Source organism: Enhydra lutris, unplaced genomic scaffold (assembly GCF_002288905.1).
Source record: "Enhydra lutris kenyoni isolate GAN:26980312 unplaced genomic scaffold, ASM228890v2 scaffoldscaffold66, whole genome shotgun sequence".
Lineage (NCBI taxonomy): Eukaryota > Metazoa > Chordata > Mammalia > Carnivora > Mustelidae > Enhydra > Enhydra lutris.
In genome coordinates this window covers 2006755-2024828 of record NW_019154150.1, presented here as the reverse complement: position 1 = coordinate 2024828, position 18074 = coordinate 2006755, and the positions used below count along the sequence as shown (strand labels likewise).

General features: G+C 46.8%; 1 protein-coding gene across 2 annotated transcripts in view; it reads right to left on the bottom strand.

Moving 5' to 3' along the window:
• LOC111159085 (RuvB like AAA ATPase 1) overlaps window positions 1-18074 on the bottom strand; it is a 44192-nt gene that overhangs the window by 15616 nt on the left and 10502 nt on the right. For both annotated transcript variants that reach the window (XM_022521472.1, XM_022521473.1), the window contains exons 3-7: window positions 16580-16712; window positions 7540-7691; window positions 4061-4150; window positions 3105-3254; window positions 1076-1139 (exon numbers count right to left, since the gene is read on the bottom strand). In XM_022521472.1, the coding sequence (XP_022377180.1) occupies window positions 1076-1139; window positions 3105-3254; window positions 4061-4150; window positions 7540-7691; window positions 16580-16712 (589 nt within the window). The remainder of the gene's footprint in view (window positions 1-1075; window positions 1140-3104; window positions 3255-4060; window positions 4151-7539; window positions 7692-16579; window positions 16713-18074) is intronic.

Here is an 18074-nt window from a genome sequence, read left to right as displayed (position 1 = left end):
TCCCAGAGACACAGAAGTTGGGGAGCCCTGCGTGAAATGAGTTTTCATATGTAAATTGTCCTATTCTGCACTCAGCAAATGACACTTTCTTTTGGCCCTGTAGGACAAAGCTTAGGTTAATTAACTTTCAATCAAGTGCCTAGATGGAGGAATCAGGTGCGCACAGAATCCTTTCTGGAAAGAAGCCTGTGAGGAATGCAGGTTTTGAGGAAAGGTCCAACCTCAGAGCTCTAGGGGGATGGTTGTCTCAAGAGTTACATGAGGTCAGCTAAGGTCACCTTTCTCGTTCTCCGAGCCGGCCCCTGCACTTCCACGAGAGGGAGCTGCTCACAAATACGGAGCACGAAGACCTGCTGCTGCATCTCCCACCGAAGCCAGGAGGCTGGGATGCGCAAAAGAGGAGGTCATGGTGGAAACACAGAAACTGCTCTTGGCAACTCTACTAGAAAGGTTTCAGATCAAGCCACTGCCTCACACGGAACAGACAACAGAGGCTTTAATGTCTCACATCTTAAAGTGACAGAGATATAGGTGGGGCTTTGAAAAAAGACGGATATAGCAGGTGGGAAGAGAAGCAGGGTACACTCAAGGTCCACAAGGAAGCAGCAACATTCCTGCCAGGCTCTGGGAGGTGCCCAAGCAGCTGAGCCGGGCAGGCTGCGAGCGGCCTTGTAGCTGCAGGGTGAGGGGACCTGGGACGGAGGCCGTGGGGCCTGCTGTGCTTGGGAGTGCCTGGCAGGAGCCATCCTGCACAGCCGGAGTGACACCATCCCCGTTTCCAGGACCTCGAAGGGACCAGAGATTGCCACGGCCTCCATCTTCAAAGAAGAGAGCGAGGATACTGAATGCACTCAAGAGGGTGTGCCAGCATCCGGGCCAGATGGCATATGCTATGCTCTACTGAGAGCAGCCTAAAGCAGCCGTAGACAGCAAGAGGTAACTCAGGCTCCGAATGACAAGGAAGAAAGAACCGGTCCCAAGGCATTTCCTCAGTCCAGAAAAGCCTTACACAGTACATCAGAATCCAGGGCCCTAGGTTCTGGTTTTTGCTCACAGGCCTTGCTATTTCTCTTACCTGTGATTTCTGTCTTCTTCGGCTTCATTAGCTGGCCCATCATAGACAGGATGTCTTGTCCCCCCTGCAAAACAGAAGACTCACAGAGTCAGTCCTGCTTTCTGAGGCAGCTGCAGAAGTTTCACTGCCACCATCACCACACTGCTTCCCAATGTCAACCGGACATGGGCTCCTGGGTGTGGAGGCCCCAGACACCCTCACGGCAAAGCGTGAGGAGCTTCTAAACACAGAGGAATTTTTTTTTTTTTTTTAAGATTTTATTTATTTATTTGACAGACAGAGATCACAAGCAGGCAGAGAGGCAGGCAGAGAGAGAGGAGGAAGCAGGCTCCCCGCCGAGCAGAGAGCCCGACGCGGGGCTCGATCCCAGAACCCTGAGATCACGACCCGAGCCGAAGGCAGCGGCCCAACCCGCTGAGCCACCCAGGCGCCCCATAAACACAGAGGAATTTTTAAGAGGCTCCCCTTGGCCTGCAAGAAGGAGCACAATTTCTTCATGAGAAGTCCCAGCTCTATGAGGCCTGCCCCAATCTCCTTCTCCAGCCCGTATCCTTTTCAGATCCCGAATTCCCTGATTAGCACACAGGACCATACCCTTCTCTGAACACCCGTGCTCTTGTACGATTCAGTGCTTCTGCATTCTAGTCCGCCTGCCAGGAAGCACGGTCTCTCTTCTGGGAAGCTCCAGTCACCCATCAGAGCTCAGGTCAAACGCCCTCATGGGGCATCCAACGCCTACCCTCTGCCGATGCTCTGGTTCCCAAGGGGACGAATGGACTGTTGCGGGAAGCAACTCATCTGTGTTCCCACGCCTCCCCTCTCTAGACTCGACTGCACAGTCACTTTCAGTGAGTCCTGGCCTAGAGCTGCGTGGTCGGGAAGCTGACCCCGCAGGACGGCCGGCTGTTAACATGCTCACCACCCACCTCGCCCTCCCACCAGCCCTTCCCAGTGTGGGCCACAAGAAGAGGGGCTGTTCTGTCACCTGCCTAGCATTTCGGCAGCGCATTCTGGCCAGGCCTGGGGACAGAGGTGGAGGTGCTCACTGAACGCTCAGCTGTAAATGTAGTGAGTGTTTCCTGAGAACCTGCAACATGTGATGCCGCAGGGTAGGAACCATTAGGCTCGCTTCACAGAGGAGGAGACTCAAAACCAGAGTCTCCTAAATCACACAAAACCCAGGGACACCAAGCGACTAAACGGCCGAGCTCATTAGCGTCGGAGAGACACAATCCCTGAATTCCAACTCTTGGTCAAACACTCTAACCAAGGTGAAGGCTCCCGGGAGGCTGGCTTGGGGACAGCAGTTCCACACACGGAGGGACCTGTTGTCTCCAAAATGATTCTTCAGCAATCCACTGGCCAGGGCTCTAAGCGGCTAAACACCCAGGAATCAACTTTTCGGTTAGAAAGCCTATTCCCTGCTAGTGCAGAGATGGACTCTTTAAGGATGAAGAGGAAATCACACTGAAGGACTAGCAGCAGAGGAGAGCTGTGGTTTTACAATCATACATCTCGCAGAGACATCATAGTCATACTGTACTTGCCCCACATTCTACTAGTCAAGGCATAAGGACCCATCCGGTTGACATGAGGAGCAGACACAACTCCCGCTCTGAGCTAAAACACTGAAGATTTGCTAAGCAGGGGGAAAGACACAGCTTTGTCAGGCTTTCAGAAATCCTGCAAAGGGCTCAAAGAACACTCCTGCCCTCCACCATTAACACCCAGAAATCGCAGGCGTGAGCCCGTTTGCTGGAGGGAAGCCACGGAAGAAGCTGGCTAGCGCAGGGCCAGAGGCTTGGCTGGGACAAGAAACAATACACATGAAATCATCTGTGACTAGAGCATTTGAATTGGAACAAAGGAGTCCCTTGTAGCTCATGTCGATGTTAATTGCTGAACATTACAGATAGAAAAGGACCGTCTGCCCTAAGAAACGGCAGGAAGACTGACAATTCATTCCCAGAGCTTCCACGAGCGCACAAAAGGGCTCGTGCGCCAGGTCACGCCGGCCTCAAAGCGGTACCTGCGGCCGTGCGTTGGCCACATCCAAGTCGTGCAAGGTCACATCCTGGATGATTTCTTTCTTCTTGTGCACATCCCCCTTTGGCAAGGGGACATACTCTTCCGCTTCAAGGTCGAATTCGGTGGCGTAGGTATCACACCTGCCCTGCCTCTGCAGAAAGAAAGAAACCTGAGTGCCCGGTGAGCAGTGGCTGCCAAGTCCCCAAATGGCAAAGCGCTAAGTGAGATAAAAGTCTCCGTTCCCAGCCATGGGCCTGACAGCCTACTTGACAAACTCCAAGTGCACCCCACGCCCCCGCTGCCAGAGAAGGAAGCTATCTGCTCATCACCGGGCTCCAAAAACCCAGTTGAAAAACACCCGATACTTTCTCCAAGAATCTTTTCCCCCACTCTCTTTCTTTTAACTGTATGCAATTCCCGATAAAGGGCAAATCCAGTAGATTAACTGGAGACGGAGGGAGCCGTTCAGACTCTTTTGTAGGTGGGTGATTTATCGTATGATATGAAGTATTATGCTCATCCATTAAACAGTGAGGAACACTGTACAGGACACCGAAAATCAGATATAAAAAGAATGCCAACTAATGCAGCATTCCTTTCCACATGCATATATCTTGAGAAGAAAATACCAAAGAGATAAAAGGAAGATTAAACACACTGCACACTTCAATTTGAAAATGACTACAGTTGTTCTGCTTTCTCAGCCGGTACTCCCCCTCTAAACAGGCTTTAGTATTTTTCGAACAGACTGTCTGTTTTAATCATGAGAAGGTTAAAGAATGAAGATAAAGGAAAAGCAAACTTTATTCAACATGGAGGGGCAACTGCTGACCTTCCCTCAGCACCCCCACCAGACGCCAGCCCCTCCCCGCACCCCATACCCCCTGAAGACAGCACCCCCACCCCCCCTGCCCCCCATCACCTAGGCCTCCTCATGCGAACCAGGAGTGATGTTACCTTCACGGCCCCGCTGTTGGCTTCAATATAGATCACATCTCCAGCCTCTACCCGTTCTTTCTGCAAACTTTCAAAAATGCTGGGGTCCAGCTTAAAAGAAAAAAACAAAACAAAACCAAATACATTTAACTCAGGGAACTGTAATACATACAGTATCTATTTCTGACGTGCTGTAAGGCCCCTTTCCACAAGAGACTTGAGGTAGCTGATGACTATGGAGAAAGTGTATCTGTGCAGGGGTGGGGTACGTGTGTGCATCTGTGGATATGTGTGTGTGTGTGTGGATGTATGAGACAACTGGCTTTGGGGATGTGTGTCCTAGAGACAGCAGGAGAGTGAGTGCACACAAGGGGAACACGAGGAGAGACCCGTTATCCTCCTTCCTCTTACTCCTGAGGTTGCAAACTGACAAATATGGCTCTGATTGCTTTCGGGTGAGGTCCGCACTGTCTGCGTGATCACAGGCCCTATGACCCCTTTTGAGATTGTGCTCCCTACTTCTGCTCCTCTCCTCCTCACCTCGGGTGGGGGTAGAACTTCCTGCATGTGAAGCACCTACTGGAACCTGCTTGCTCTTTGTGGCTGGCACTTGGTGGTCCTCTGATTTTGGACAAGGCTCTCTGAGCGTCAGTTTCCTCATGTGTACAACAGCACCCAGGTGTAAACATCCAGAGGGAAACACAAAGCAAACCTTCTGATCCAAATCTCTGTCTGCTCCCCAGGGCCTGCCTGCTTACACCTCCAGGAAAGGAGGGTATTTTTGACCACAGCTTTTCTTCTGGTTGTCCAAATTCAGGCTATCCTTCATGTTCAATATTCTAAAACAGCATCTTTTGTCAGGACTCAGGATTTGAACATAAGTTTCCATTAAACTTCCAAGGAGAGCTGTTTTTCCTCAAACTTTATATTTATTTTATAATGTGAAAAAGACTTGGGCTTTGTCTCAAACAAAATTAGAGAGTAAAAACTCAGGACTCAGTGAAAGAAGCCAGACACAAAAGAACACATGCTGTATGATTCCGTTGATACTGAAATGTTCAGAAAAGACAAATACATACAAACAGAAAGTGATCAGTGGTTGCAGGGCATGTGGGTGGGAATGGGTGCTACTGTCACCGGGCAGGAGGTTTCTTTCGGGGTGATGAAAATGTTCTAAAATTGAAAAAAAAAATAAATAAATAAAATAAATAAAATAAAATTGGACCGTGGTGCTACCTGTACCATTATGTAAATAGATTAAAATTCCTAGAGTTGTATGCTCAAGATGGGTGAATTTCATTTAAAATTAAAACTCAATAAAGCTGTTAGAGACAGTAATCACAAGAGTAAACCCGGGGCTCTGTGTCATTGGCAGGGTAGGGCCCCGCAGCCTCCTAGAGCATGAGAACAGTGCTTGGTAAGCCCCTGATGCAGGGCCTGGCACGAGCGAGGCGCACAATAATGATGGCAAGTATGATCACTCTCCTTTGTAATTCAATACCTACACCAAGGATCTGAGCTCCGTTTGTCCAAATACCTTGTACATACACTCAAAGTAGCTAGACGTACTCATTTGGGAAGAAAGAAAAATTTGTTTTCTCCCTTAGGTTATCTTCTTGAAGAAAGTGTGCAAAGCAGCCCGGTGGAGAGCTGGAATGTAAACTGCGTGCCTTACTTCAGCTCTCCTACGCTGGGGAGTGTTCCTTTTTTTTTCCTCAAGCATTTTAATATCGGTTAATTTCCCAAATGAATTGACTGAAGATGTAATTACTGGAGAAGCAGCAGATCCTACCAAGAAATCTAATTAATACAGAATGGGAGAGATGAGGGGGAGGTTTAAAAGAGATATTTGCAGAGGCAAGCTCCTGAGATAGAAACCCTGTTAGGAAAAAGAAAAATGACCCTCTGAAGAAGTGACATTTTTATGATCTCCATAAAGCAGTGACCAAGAAACCACCTTAAAGAATCAAAGAACCATAAAATCCATAAAAAAACATAAAAAAAGGAGAGTGAAGATGGAGAAATTATATGGTCAATCTACCACAGTTCCCAGAGGGGCAAACGGAGGCCCAGAGAGCTCGACTGACTCCCAAAGGTCCCCCAGCAAGTTGGAGGGTGGACAGCATAACGGCTGAGACTCGGACAGTCCGCTCTGCCACTTAAGCAGCTGTGCAAGCCTAGGATAAGCGCTTAACCTCCTGATGAGGCCTCGGTTCCTTCATCTGGAACATGAGGGAAATTACACACACGGCACACGTACATGTAGAAAGCTAGACATGACAACAGACGAAATATCTGTTAAAGCACTTAGCCTGGGCCTGGCACACCCAGCAAATAAGAGCTGAGACGCTATTATAATTATTATGATATTGTTTATTATAAATAAGGCAAAGCCTAGGGGTGCCTAGGTGGCTCAATGGGTTGAGCCTCTGCCTTCGGCTCGGGTCATGATCTCAGGGTTCTGGGATCGAGCCCCACATCGGGCTCTCTGCTCAACAGGAAGCCTGCATCCCCCTCTCTCTCTGCCTGCCTCTCTGCCTACTTGTGATCTCTGTCCGTCGAATAAATAAGTAAAATCTTTTAAAAAATAAATAAATAAATAGATAAGGCAAAGCCTACAATCCCAATTATGGCGTTTCTCTAACTGAAGGCTCTCACAATAACATCAAGAGTTACCACTTCTCAGATAACTAGGTGCTACCCCAAAGCTACAACTTCTATATCCTTCTAAGAACTCTACAAGATAGGCAATCATTATCCCCATTTAATGGATAAAGAAACTACTGCTCAGAGATTAAGTCGCTTGCCAAAAGCCACATTGGTGTCAGCAGCACAGCCTGGTCTCCTTTTCAGACTTTGCCGCACACTCCAAACCACACTCCTCCCCTCACTGGGCACCCCTATACCCAAGGCTGACAGGACAAGTGTCTGAGGAGGGTGATGGAGGGCCTCCCACACCGCCACCACTATGGCTTCTCCACAAAGCCCTGGCTGAGCAGAGTCAACTGGGGCCACTAAAGTTTCTAGGCCCTGACACATAAAAGGAACTGCAGTCAGAATTCTGTGTTTGGTCCCTTGGGATGTCCATCCAGCATCTGTTCTACAACTCTTACCAGATGACTCAATGCTGCTTCTTTCTGTGAGCATGAACATTAATCCGCAGGTTCAGAGACAGGGCCAGGGCCTTTGACACATGATCAGATTATGGAATACAGGATGGCAAAAGGTAGACACGACTAGCCACACAGCTCACGTTTTAACTTACTGTATCCTAGGAGTCAATGGGAAAAGTAAGAGCTATCCTGACTGGGTCTTCTTGTGTACTCACCCTGTTCTACGTAGTGCTTAATACACATAACATTCCCAAACAGCCCTCTGACGTATGATCACCCAGACCATACAGAGAAAAGTGAGACACAGAGAGGTTACATCACTTGAACAAGGCCACATAGTACTGAGAGATTTTGAGGCAAGACAAGAGTCCACACACAGGTACTCACTTTCAACTGTTTGGTTCCTTTGGCTGTTTTAAGTCCTATGATCACATGGCTAATGGTTTTGCCATACCCTCCCATGGGGTTCTCTGTCTCACATGGAGTCAGCTCTGTGACTTCGCCTTCATAAACCTCCTTGGTCTCCTTTATCCGCAGCCCTGGAAGAGATGGCAGGTGAGCCCTGGTGAAGCACAATTCTCTCTCACATATTCACATTCTCTCTCCTTACTCAATAATTGTCTTTTTAGCCACAAAACTTCCATGTCACCAAGACCGACAACTCAGCCTTACTAATGCCCACTCAAGGGTATCACTCTGGGTAGAAAAACACTGCAGACATAAACGTAACCTGGAGGAGCTCTTCAGAATGTGGAAAAAATTGTATTTCAACTTTCCAAAAGGATTTTCTAGGTTCAAATCTAGAACTACAGAGACAAGCTAGCATTCTCAAAGTTGTTTCTGACATCGGCTACACCTCCACGGGGATGAAATTCAGCTTTCATCTCTAACCCAGTCTCTGAACCCAAACCCTTCTACTCCACTAGAGCAGCAGCCTCCTATGCCCTCGTTTCCTGCCAATTTTGACTCTCGAAAAAAATTTAAAACCAATGGAATAACTACCCACATCCTTGTGACACAATCAGGCCTAAGCTAGGTATAATTAGAGGTCCGTGCCAACAGCGAGTGATACGTGACCTGCCCGGTGCCCCAGGCCTTTGGCTGACCCTCAGGGCACACCCAAAGAAAGACCCAGTTTGTCATTCCATATTTGCAATGGGTTGGTTGGTTTACAAGTTTTCCAAGGCCACAATTTCCAAAGCAAACCCTCAATAATAAAGCACAATTTTCAGATTAGAATATTAACAGCGAAGGCAAATGTCTCTCCTTGTTCTAAACATCAAGCACATTAGCTGTTTGATAAATGTTGTCAGACAATCTACGAACTATTAGCAAATTGATTTATTTATTTTTTTTATTTATTTATTTGTCAGGGGGAGAGAGAGAGAGAGAGAGAGAGCACGCACAAGCAGGCAGAGAGGCAGGCAGAGGCGGAGAGAGAAGCAGGCTCCCTGCTGAGCAAGGAGCCCCATGTAGGACTCGATCCCAGGATCCTGGGATCATGACCTGAGCCGAAGGCAGTGGCTTAACTGACTAAGCCACCCAGGCGTCCCAGCAAATTAATTTTTAGAACAAGATCTCAGTGCCTTTTTATTAAATGTTTTCACTGCCTGAAGTACTTCCCTCCTTTTTGGCTTTGTCAACTCCCCAATTCAAATACCTACTCCTTTATTTATTTATTTATTTTTTAATTTGACAGAGAAAGCACAAGCAGGGGGAGCAGCAGGGAGAGGGAGAAGCAGTGGGGCTTGATCCCATGACCCCAGAATCATGATCTGAGCCGAAGGCAGACACTTAAAAGACTGTTCCACCCAGGCGCCCCCAAATACCTACTCCTTCTAGAAAGCCTACCTGACACACCTTCTTCCTTACCCTCCAGATGACTCCCATGGCAACCTGTGCCTCCTACCCAGCACTCATACATGGGACTGCTGGCACTCAGGAAACCCGACTCTCCCTCTGCTAGACTGTCAACAACAGCCACACACATAAGTGAATGAATGGAGGAAGTTACTTGAGGGGGTGGGAGGTGTCATCAGGCAGAACATCTAGTACCCAAGAAATATGTCTACAGATACTTCCGCACATTCTCTGTAATGAGCTCTCTAAGGAGGTTGCCAGGTGATGCAACAGCCCGGGTCCACCGTAACACCCCCAACCCTAAAACCGAGGTCTAGTCTGGATCAAACCTTTCTGACTCCTCCCAAGTAAACACAGGCATGTCCCTGCTCACTGGTGCAGGGGGACAGGGAGGAGTGACTGGAGGGGGCACAAGAAGCTTCTGGAGTGCTTTTCTAAGGAGTTTCTCAAGTTCTAATGTGTCTCTTGGTATCAGTGCTGGTTACATGAGTGTGTTGACTTTATGAAAACTCACTGAGCTAAACATCTAGGATTGTGGTTTTGTGTGTGTGTGTGTGTGTGTACACACCCATACGTATATATTACGTTTTAATAATATGCTAAAATAACAAAAAGAAGATTGGGTTTGTCTAACAAAGCAATGATAATTAACAGTAAGTAAAGGTTTCCTTACAAGTAAACAACTGTATACCACTGAACACCGCTTCTCTGAAAACACATGTGCACACACAAGCTCTCCCAAATTCCCAAAGTCTCGGTGTCAAGGGACACAAAATGCTTTTCTCCAAAACCACAGAAGTATTACAGGTAAGTAAGCCAATAAATCTGTTTTCCAAGGATTCTACACCAAAAGAAAATCTTTTTTTTAATATTTTTATTTATTTATTTGACAGCGAGAGAAAGCAGAAGCAGGCAGAGCAGCAGGCAGAGGGGGACGGAGAAGCAGGCTTCCCGCTGAGCAGGGAGCCCAAGACTCAGGGCTCGATCCCAGGACCCTGGGATCATGACCCAAGCCGAAGGCAGAGGCTTAACCCACTGAGCCACCCAGGCGCCCCAAGAAAATCATTTTCAATCACTGTACTTGCCATCAATCCAGAGGCAAGGAGGGAAACATCCTTGAGTCAAACTAGTTGAAGATGCATCCAGAAGGAGTCCCTACATTTAGGGAAAGCTGCAGGCCACACCAGGAGGAGCACGCTATAAACCTCTAACTGTGGCGGCCTGCATAAGTGGCCTTCCCACCCGGTCTACAGAGGGCACACGTGTCACTGCCTCATTTCATCCTACACTGGAATCGTGAGGACGAGAGGAGGGGCCAGGACATCCCAACCCAGCCCTGTGAAACAACCAGAGTCAGCACTCCAATGTCCTTTTACAGATTTGACAGAGGGAGGTCAGCTCTAAGAGATGGGGTCAAGGGTCCTTTCCTCCCTCACAGTAGACCCCAGACTAGAGTCCAAGTCTTTGGCTCTGACACCAGCTTCTTCCCACCACGCCACACCACACCACACACCACAGGGCCCCAGTGGCTGACAACCTTTCCCACAGCACTTGGCTCTGTCCTTTCCCCTTCAGGTAACATGTGCCCACTGACCTCAGGAGTCCCTTTCTGCCAGCCCCTGGGTGTGAGCCTAGTCTCCATCTAATTTATGCTTTGTCCAAAGGAAAAAACAGAAATGTAAGGGAAACCCATAGTTAAAAAGATATAAAGAGGGCGCCTGGGTGGCTCAGTGGGTTGAGCCTCTGCCTTCGGCTCAGGTCATGATCTCAGGGTCCTGGGATCGAGTCCCGCATCGGGCTCTCTGCTCAGCGGGGAGCCTGCTTCCTCCTTTCCCTCTCTGCCTGCCTCTCTGCCTGCTTGTGATCTCTCTCTGTCAAATAAATAAATAAAAATATAAAATATATATATTTAAAAAAAAAAGATATAAAGACACATATCAACCAAATAAGGGTCTATCATACAGACCCTTATTTGTATCCTGATTCAAATAATAATTCAAAAAATTTTCAAAAAAGGAAAAACACACTAACACGAGACAACTAGAAATCTGAACACTAAGTAGTTATTTGATGACATCAAGGAATATATTGTTCATTTTTTCTAGGCATGACAGTGGTACAGTGGGGTTTTCTTTAAGTCCTCATTTTGTAGAGATGCATGTGGAAATATTTATGGATGAAAAAGTAGGTCTGCAATTAACTTCAAAGGACCTGGGAGGGGAATGATGGGGGCTATAGATCAATCAAGATCAAGTATGAGCTGAAGCCTGGTGATGGGACCAGGAGGGAAGGTCATCACTTGACTCCTTTTTGTACATTTGAAACTTGCCAAACTAAAAGAAAAAAAGAAAAAAGCAATGAAATACTGTTCTACAACCTACAGTTAAAAGCTAACCATGTGAGCTTATGAGGATTAGAAGAGCAGGAAGATTTCCACTGCAAATAGAGGTGTAAACTGATACAAATACTTTAGACACAACATGGTATCATCTCCTAAAGTTGAAAACATGGATACCTTATATTCCTGGAACTCCGCCCCTTAAGGTATATAAGCACCAGGTATGGGCGTGCTACGTGCAACAATCCTGATGAATCTCACACACCATCCCAGACCACCTAGTACCCAAGTATTTTGGAAAAGTTATTTTATGGAAAAGAAGCCAAGCACAGAATATATACTCCTATACCTCCTGATTACATATATGAGGTTCAGAAACAGGCATGACTACTATAATGTTAGAAGCAAGACAGTCATTAATTTGGAAAAGGAAGGACGGAGATTGGGGGTGGACACAAAGGGTACTTGGGGGTATTGGCAATTCTCTTTCTTTAATGGGTGCTGACTGCAGGGGTTTTCAGTTTATGATAATTCACTGAGCTATACACTTATGATCCATGCACTTTTTTGTTATGTACACACAAAATGACCAAGTCACTTTAAAAAAGAAAAATTTAAGTAATACTAGTGAGACCTGGCAAAGGAGGAACCCTGATGGCTTGCATTTAGAAAACAGTATTCTACAGCTCAGCTGGAGTCTACATCATCGTTCTCTCACCTTCCAGCATCACGACAGGCCTCTACAATTCTTTAGGCCCTGGCTGGACTCAGACCATTTGCCTCTGAATCTCAGGGGTTGGGACTGCCATCATCATTCATTTCAAGCTCCCCCAGTGATTCTAATGTCCAGCCACAGCTGCAAATCACTCATTTTAGGAGTAAAGAACTCCATCCTACGCACAATGTAGGGCCGTAAACTGCTTCTGATGACAGGAGGCCCAGATACGGTTCAGGTGTGCTCACCACCAAGCCACCTCTGTTCCGATATGGAAACAGCCCAATGGCACAAAGAAACACGGCCAACGGTGTCAGACACTTTCGATCACTTCCCACTTTTAAACGTGCTTGTTTATCTTATTACTGGGTCGGTTACCTTCTTTCCCCAGAAACCCAACCAGGACAAAGGCTCTGAGATGTTAAAGTTAAGGAGATGTTCTGCTCTACCTTCATTCAATCTGATAGCCTACAAATGGAAGTTTTGGAATGGCCCCAAAAGAGAGGCTGTGTTTCATTTCTGCCTTTCCAAATTCTTAGTTCCTAAACATCAAGACAAAAATTTTCGAAACCTACATGAATGTATCAGAAGACTGTGACATACTCGGAAAATTCTATACTTTTAAAATGAACGTTGATTTTTTTTTAAATCAAAACTTTTATATCCCACAGAGATAAATGCCTTCCAAAGGAATGCTCCCTCTATTTCCTGTTAATGACCATGACATGAAATTCCTTGAGTGGGGAAGAAAGGCATTCCCGTCTCTCACTAGTCCCCGTATTTGTTTAGAAGTCGCTGTGTGCTGACAAGCAGGCAGGGGATGTGGTTGACGGACAATGAAAGCGGCTGTTAGCCAGGGCAGGGGCCGAGCTGGCGCTATCTCTGGCAACAGCAACACAAATGACACAGGTTTCATCTGCTGGCTCAGGTTTCTAAATCCCTGACAGGGACCTTCATCACATCAAGGAAACAGCACAGACTCCTTGCTTTTTATTTCTGGTCAGCTTACCGCTTCCTCCCCACCCCTCTGCCAACTTCACAGGAATTCAAAGGCTGAGGAAGATGGGCAGGGTTCCTTTTTGAAGATAGTCAATGGCCTGCCTTTTTATTCTGTGGCAGGATCAAGAAATTCTCTTTACCTCACTGCCATCAAAAGAACTGCACTGCCGCCTCCCCTCAAAAATGGCGGATCACAAAGCAGATGCCCAGGAAATGTACCTCTATTTTTTCCAATTTAAAAGCATTAAAGTTACTTTTAAGTGACCTAAACACATGCACGTATGTAAAAGTCAGTTTTGTCAGATTTTGTTGATGTCAGAAAAATACTTTTCAGTAAATAAAAATACATCTTAGATGTACTCGGATATTTGAGTCAGTTATAGTATCTTACAGTTTATCTCATGAACTAGTAGTTGAACAAAATCTTTGGCACATGTTCACTGAGGCTTTTGTTTTTTAAGATTTTATTTATTTATTTGACAGAGAGAAACACAGCAAGAGAGGGAACACAAACGGGGGAGCAGGAGAAGGAGAAGCAGGCTTCCCGCTGAGCAGGGAGCCCGATGTGGGGGTCGATCCCACCCTGGGATCATGACCTAAGCCCAAGACGCTTAACCACTGAACCACCCAGGTGCCCTGTTCACTGAGTTTTTAAAAAGGACTCAGAAAGATTTTAAACCCTGAAAAGGGTCCTGCGAGCCATGTCCACTGTTATTGCAGATATGATGCAAAGTTCAAAGACAGCAGGACACGTTAAGAACACCGGCTGAACCTCACAAACATGAACACTGCTCAAAAAGCTACACCTGCAGTAGGTTCCATTTAGATAAAAGGTAAGGGGCAAAATTCAGCCCCACTGCTGTTACCGGCCCTGATGCACACAGAAGCACAAACACACAGTTCTGGCACCCTGCGGGTTGGCGTGGGAGAAGTGAGGGGCTATGGCCAGCCAGGACCTGGCAACAGCTGCGTGCTGGCCCTACTCTGTACCGCGAGCTGACTGGTGACTGTGTTTACCTCATAATTAATTGTTAAACTACATGTGCGCTGCACCTACTTTTCTATATGTACATGGTATTTCAGTTTAAAACAGCCACCAAAACAAATGCAGTGTTTCCAGTAACAAAGATTTCCAGCAAGGAATATTTTGCAGTTTAAAAAACCCCGTATCTACATAACACAAAGCTTAGCCTACAGACACGGCTCACAATCCCTCTGGCTTAGAACAAGAGCCCTACACTGGGGTGCTTGCAGGGACACGGTGAATGTCCAGGAGCAGCGCAGGGCCCCCCGGGGCCAAGCCCGCTCTGCCAAGGAGCGCCTCTCAGCCCCAACCTGGCTCATCCCCAACCTGGCTGTCACTCACTGTGTGGGAATGAATGCTTCTCTCCCAAAGCCAGAAAGGAGGATTTTATAGGACATTCCCCAACTTCTAAACACTGGCAATAACTCCAACTCTGTGGGGCGCCTGGGTGGCTCAGTCGTTAGGTGTCTGCCTTCAGCTCAGGTCATAATCCCAGGGTCCTGGGTTCGAGCCCCACATTGAGGGGGGGGGTCCCCTGCTCAGCAGGGGGCCTCCTTCTCCCTCTTCTGCTCCCCCTGCTTGCATTCCCTCTCTGTCACTCTCTCTCTCTGTCAAGTAAATAAATAAATAAAATCTCCAAAAATTAAAAAATGAATAAATAAATAAAAGTCCTGTGTAAACCAAACAAAGTATATCTATTACCAGACACACACTGAGGGCTATCTTTAGCTAAAGGCTTTTGTTTTCCACCAGCTTTACAGTCCATCCCCTTTCCTCATTCAGAAAAAGTTTTACTATGCATCCACTCTGTGCCAGGAACTGGGGTTGCAGTGGCTATTCTATCCACAGCAGACATTTAATAAATACCTAATCTGCTCCTCTCCATTCTTTCCCACCTCCCAACATGGCCACCTCTCTTTCTTACATACCATCTAATCCTTCAGGGAATTCTGTCAGCTCTACATCCCACTACATCCAGAATCTGACCACTTCTTATCACCTCTGCCATCACCACCCTGGCCCAAGCCCCCACCATCTGCGCAGACTCCTCACAGTCACCCTGCTGCCCCCCTCACTCTCCTCACTGTCCACTTTTCCAGCCCCCAGCCAGAGGGATTCTTGGACAAACAAAACTACTCTCCAACTGCTTCTCCTTTCACTCAGCGAAAAATGCAAAGCCCTAATCATGGCCTCAGGCCCTACATGATCATACCCCTGACCTAGACTTTAGCAGTCTCAAGGCAAGGATTGTGGGCTAGACAAATCTACTCTTTCTTACTTTCCTCATTTCCTCAAAGTTTTCTAGCAATTTTCCTTCTTAAGAATGTTTACCTTGGGGGCACCTGGCTGGCTCGGTTGGTGAAGTGTTTGCCTTCAGCTCAGGTCATGACTAGGGTCCTAGGATTGAGCCCCGAGTTGGGCTCCCTGCTCAGCCGGAAGTCTGCTGCTCCCCCTACTCACCTCTCAACTTGTGTTCTCTCTCTTACGCTTTCTCTCAAATAACTAAATAAAATCTTAAAAAAAAAAAAAGACTGCTTACCTTGTTTTGACAACCAAAGGGCCTGGAAAACTGTACAGGCACTCTGACAAGTGTTCATAACCCATGACTCGGCAACTGTATCCTAAAGACAGATGCCCATGTATGCAGACAAACATCAAGTAGTTTCTGATATCTTAAAAGGAATAAGCTATTTCTACACAGATATGAGGGAAGCTGGGATTTTCCCAGAGCTAGTGCAACAAAAATGGGGCAAGGAGACTGACCCAGACATCCTGGCTGACAAGAAGTAAATATTTGGGAATGGCCATTTTCTTTTCACAGCATGGGCTCTAGAACCAGATACAGGTTCAGACTGCAGTCCTGCTACTTACTAGCTGGGTGACTGTAGACAAGTCATTTAACTTCCTGAAACTCTGTTTCATCAGATGCAAAATGAGTCAGAGAACTTTCTCTTAGGAACAAAAGGCTATAATCAATGTTGGAGGAGCCCAGCACAGCACAAGCACTTGATATGGTTGCTCCCAGTCCACGAGGGTGGCCCATAAGCCTGAAATCTCTGCCTATCCCCACATGGTTTCTGCACTCTCTGACAGGCCACAATTCCGGCTCGATATCCAGGATCAGGGGCATTCCAGCATCACGACACACAAAGCTTTTGGCTTAAGTCCAAGCCTTTTCAGTGGACAGTCATCTCTAAAAGCATAAGGCTGCCAGGAAAATCTGACTTGTTTTCTAAAAAAATCACTTCACAGCCACATGTATTTTGTCAGGTGAGAAACCCCAGCCCCAAGCCAGGGCCCACACATTTGCCAATTGCTAAAGTGCTTCAGTTAGAAAAGTTGGGTTCTTGTTTGGCTTGCAGAGATAACACTAATGGTGCCAAAAGAAAAATGGTAGTACAGCAAATAAAAGTCATAAAGGCATTCATACAACAAAGCGGCTTCAGAGCACTGGGCAAGTGAGAACTCTTGCCACAGACGCGATACTCACCAATGGCTCTGCGGAAGTTCTCCATTAGCACCTCCGTCTTCTTGATCTCCGTGGAGTAAACTTCACTTCCCACCATCGGGCAGAAAGGGACCTTACTACCCAGCTCCTGAGCAATAGCCAGAGCTAGAGCTGTCTACAGAAAAAGTGGAAATGCACTTGTTTTACATTCTTGAAAATAGAATAATTCAGAAACATATGCTATAAAAAAAAATATGAACCAGGAAAAACTGAAAATCTAGTCCTAGTTGTAACATCATTTGACGTTTTTCACACAATAAATGCTGAAAGACTTCAGTGGACAGGCAATTTATAACCCAAATGGCATCTTTAATCATCCCTGTAATTACAACAGTTAACACTCACTGACACAGCGTGGCCCCAACTCTAAGTGCTTCACGTGACCCTCTACTCACCCTACGAAGTGGACACTGAACTCTCCCCACTTTACAAATGAGGAAACGGAGGCATGGGAGAGATTAAATAACACATCCTGGGAACCATAATCTAGAAAATGGCAGAGTGGGAACTTGAAGTCTGGCAATAGGTTCCAGAGATTGTGTTCCCGTAGTAATCAGTAGTCTTCTAAAACACTTTCCTCAGTATCAAAACAGGGCCCTGTCCTAATTGCTCCGAACACTACTCCAGGGTGGTTTTTATAGGCACAGGAGGACACCAACCTCCAGCCCATCAGAAAACCACTCATCAAAGAATGAATCACATGGCATTCGCTTTGTATTAAAAGGCCCGCACACGGTGAAGAATGACATGGGAGCTAAGTTCTGAAGTTATGAGCTGGTCCTAGGTTACACTTGAACATGCCCTTGTAAACCACAAACTGACTTTGAGTCAGAGAGCTACAGTGGCAGATGCTAAACACAGGCAGACTTAACAGTTGCACGGTCATGTATCGAGTATGAAAGTCCAAATTACTAGAGCTGGTACAGGACAGGGAAATGCCACGGGGTCTGAATGCCTGTTTTCATCTTTGCTCAACTTTGAAACAAGAGCCTGAGTAAGGTCAGTTTCCAAGGTGTACAGACTAAGCAAGCAAGCAAGCGTGCACTGAACAGAGTAAATCTCTGAAACTGTATTTTAAAACTGGCCCAGTAGTGGTTCCTCTTAAAAGGAACCTTTTCAATGCCATTTCAGTGGTAGTTTTAAGACGGTAGAATATGTTAGAGGATCAGCATGTAGTGTAGCACAAAAAGCACTGGCAGGGGTCACCTGGGTGGCTTAGTCAGTTGAGCAGCTGCCTTTGGCTCAGGTCCTTCAGCTCAGGTCGTTGTCCCAGGGGCCTGGGATGGAGCCCCGATGGGCTCCCGACTCAGCGGGGAGCCTGCTTCACTCTTCCTCTGCCCCTCCCCCGTGTGTGTGTGTGTGTATGTGTGTGTGTGTGTGTGTGTGTGTGTGTTCGCTCGCTCTCAAATAAATTTTTAAAAAATTTTTAAAAAAGGACTAGCAGGGGCGCCTGGGTGGCTCAGTGGGTTAAAGCCTC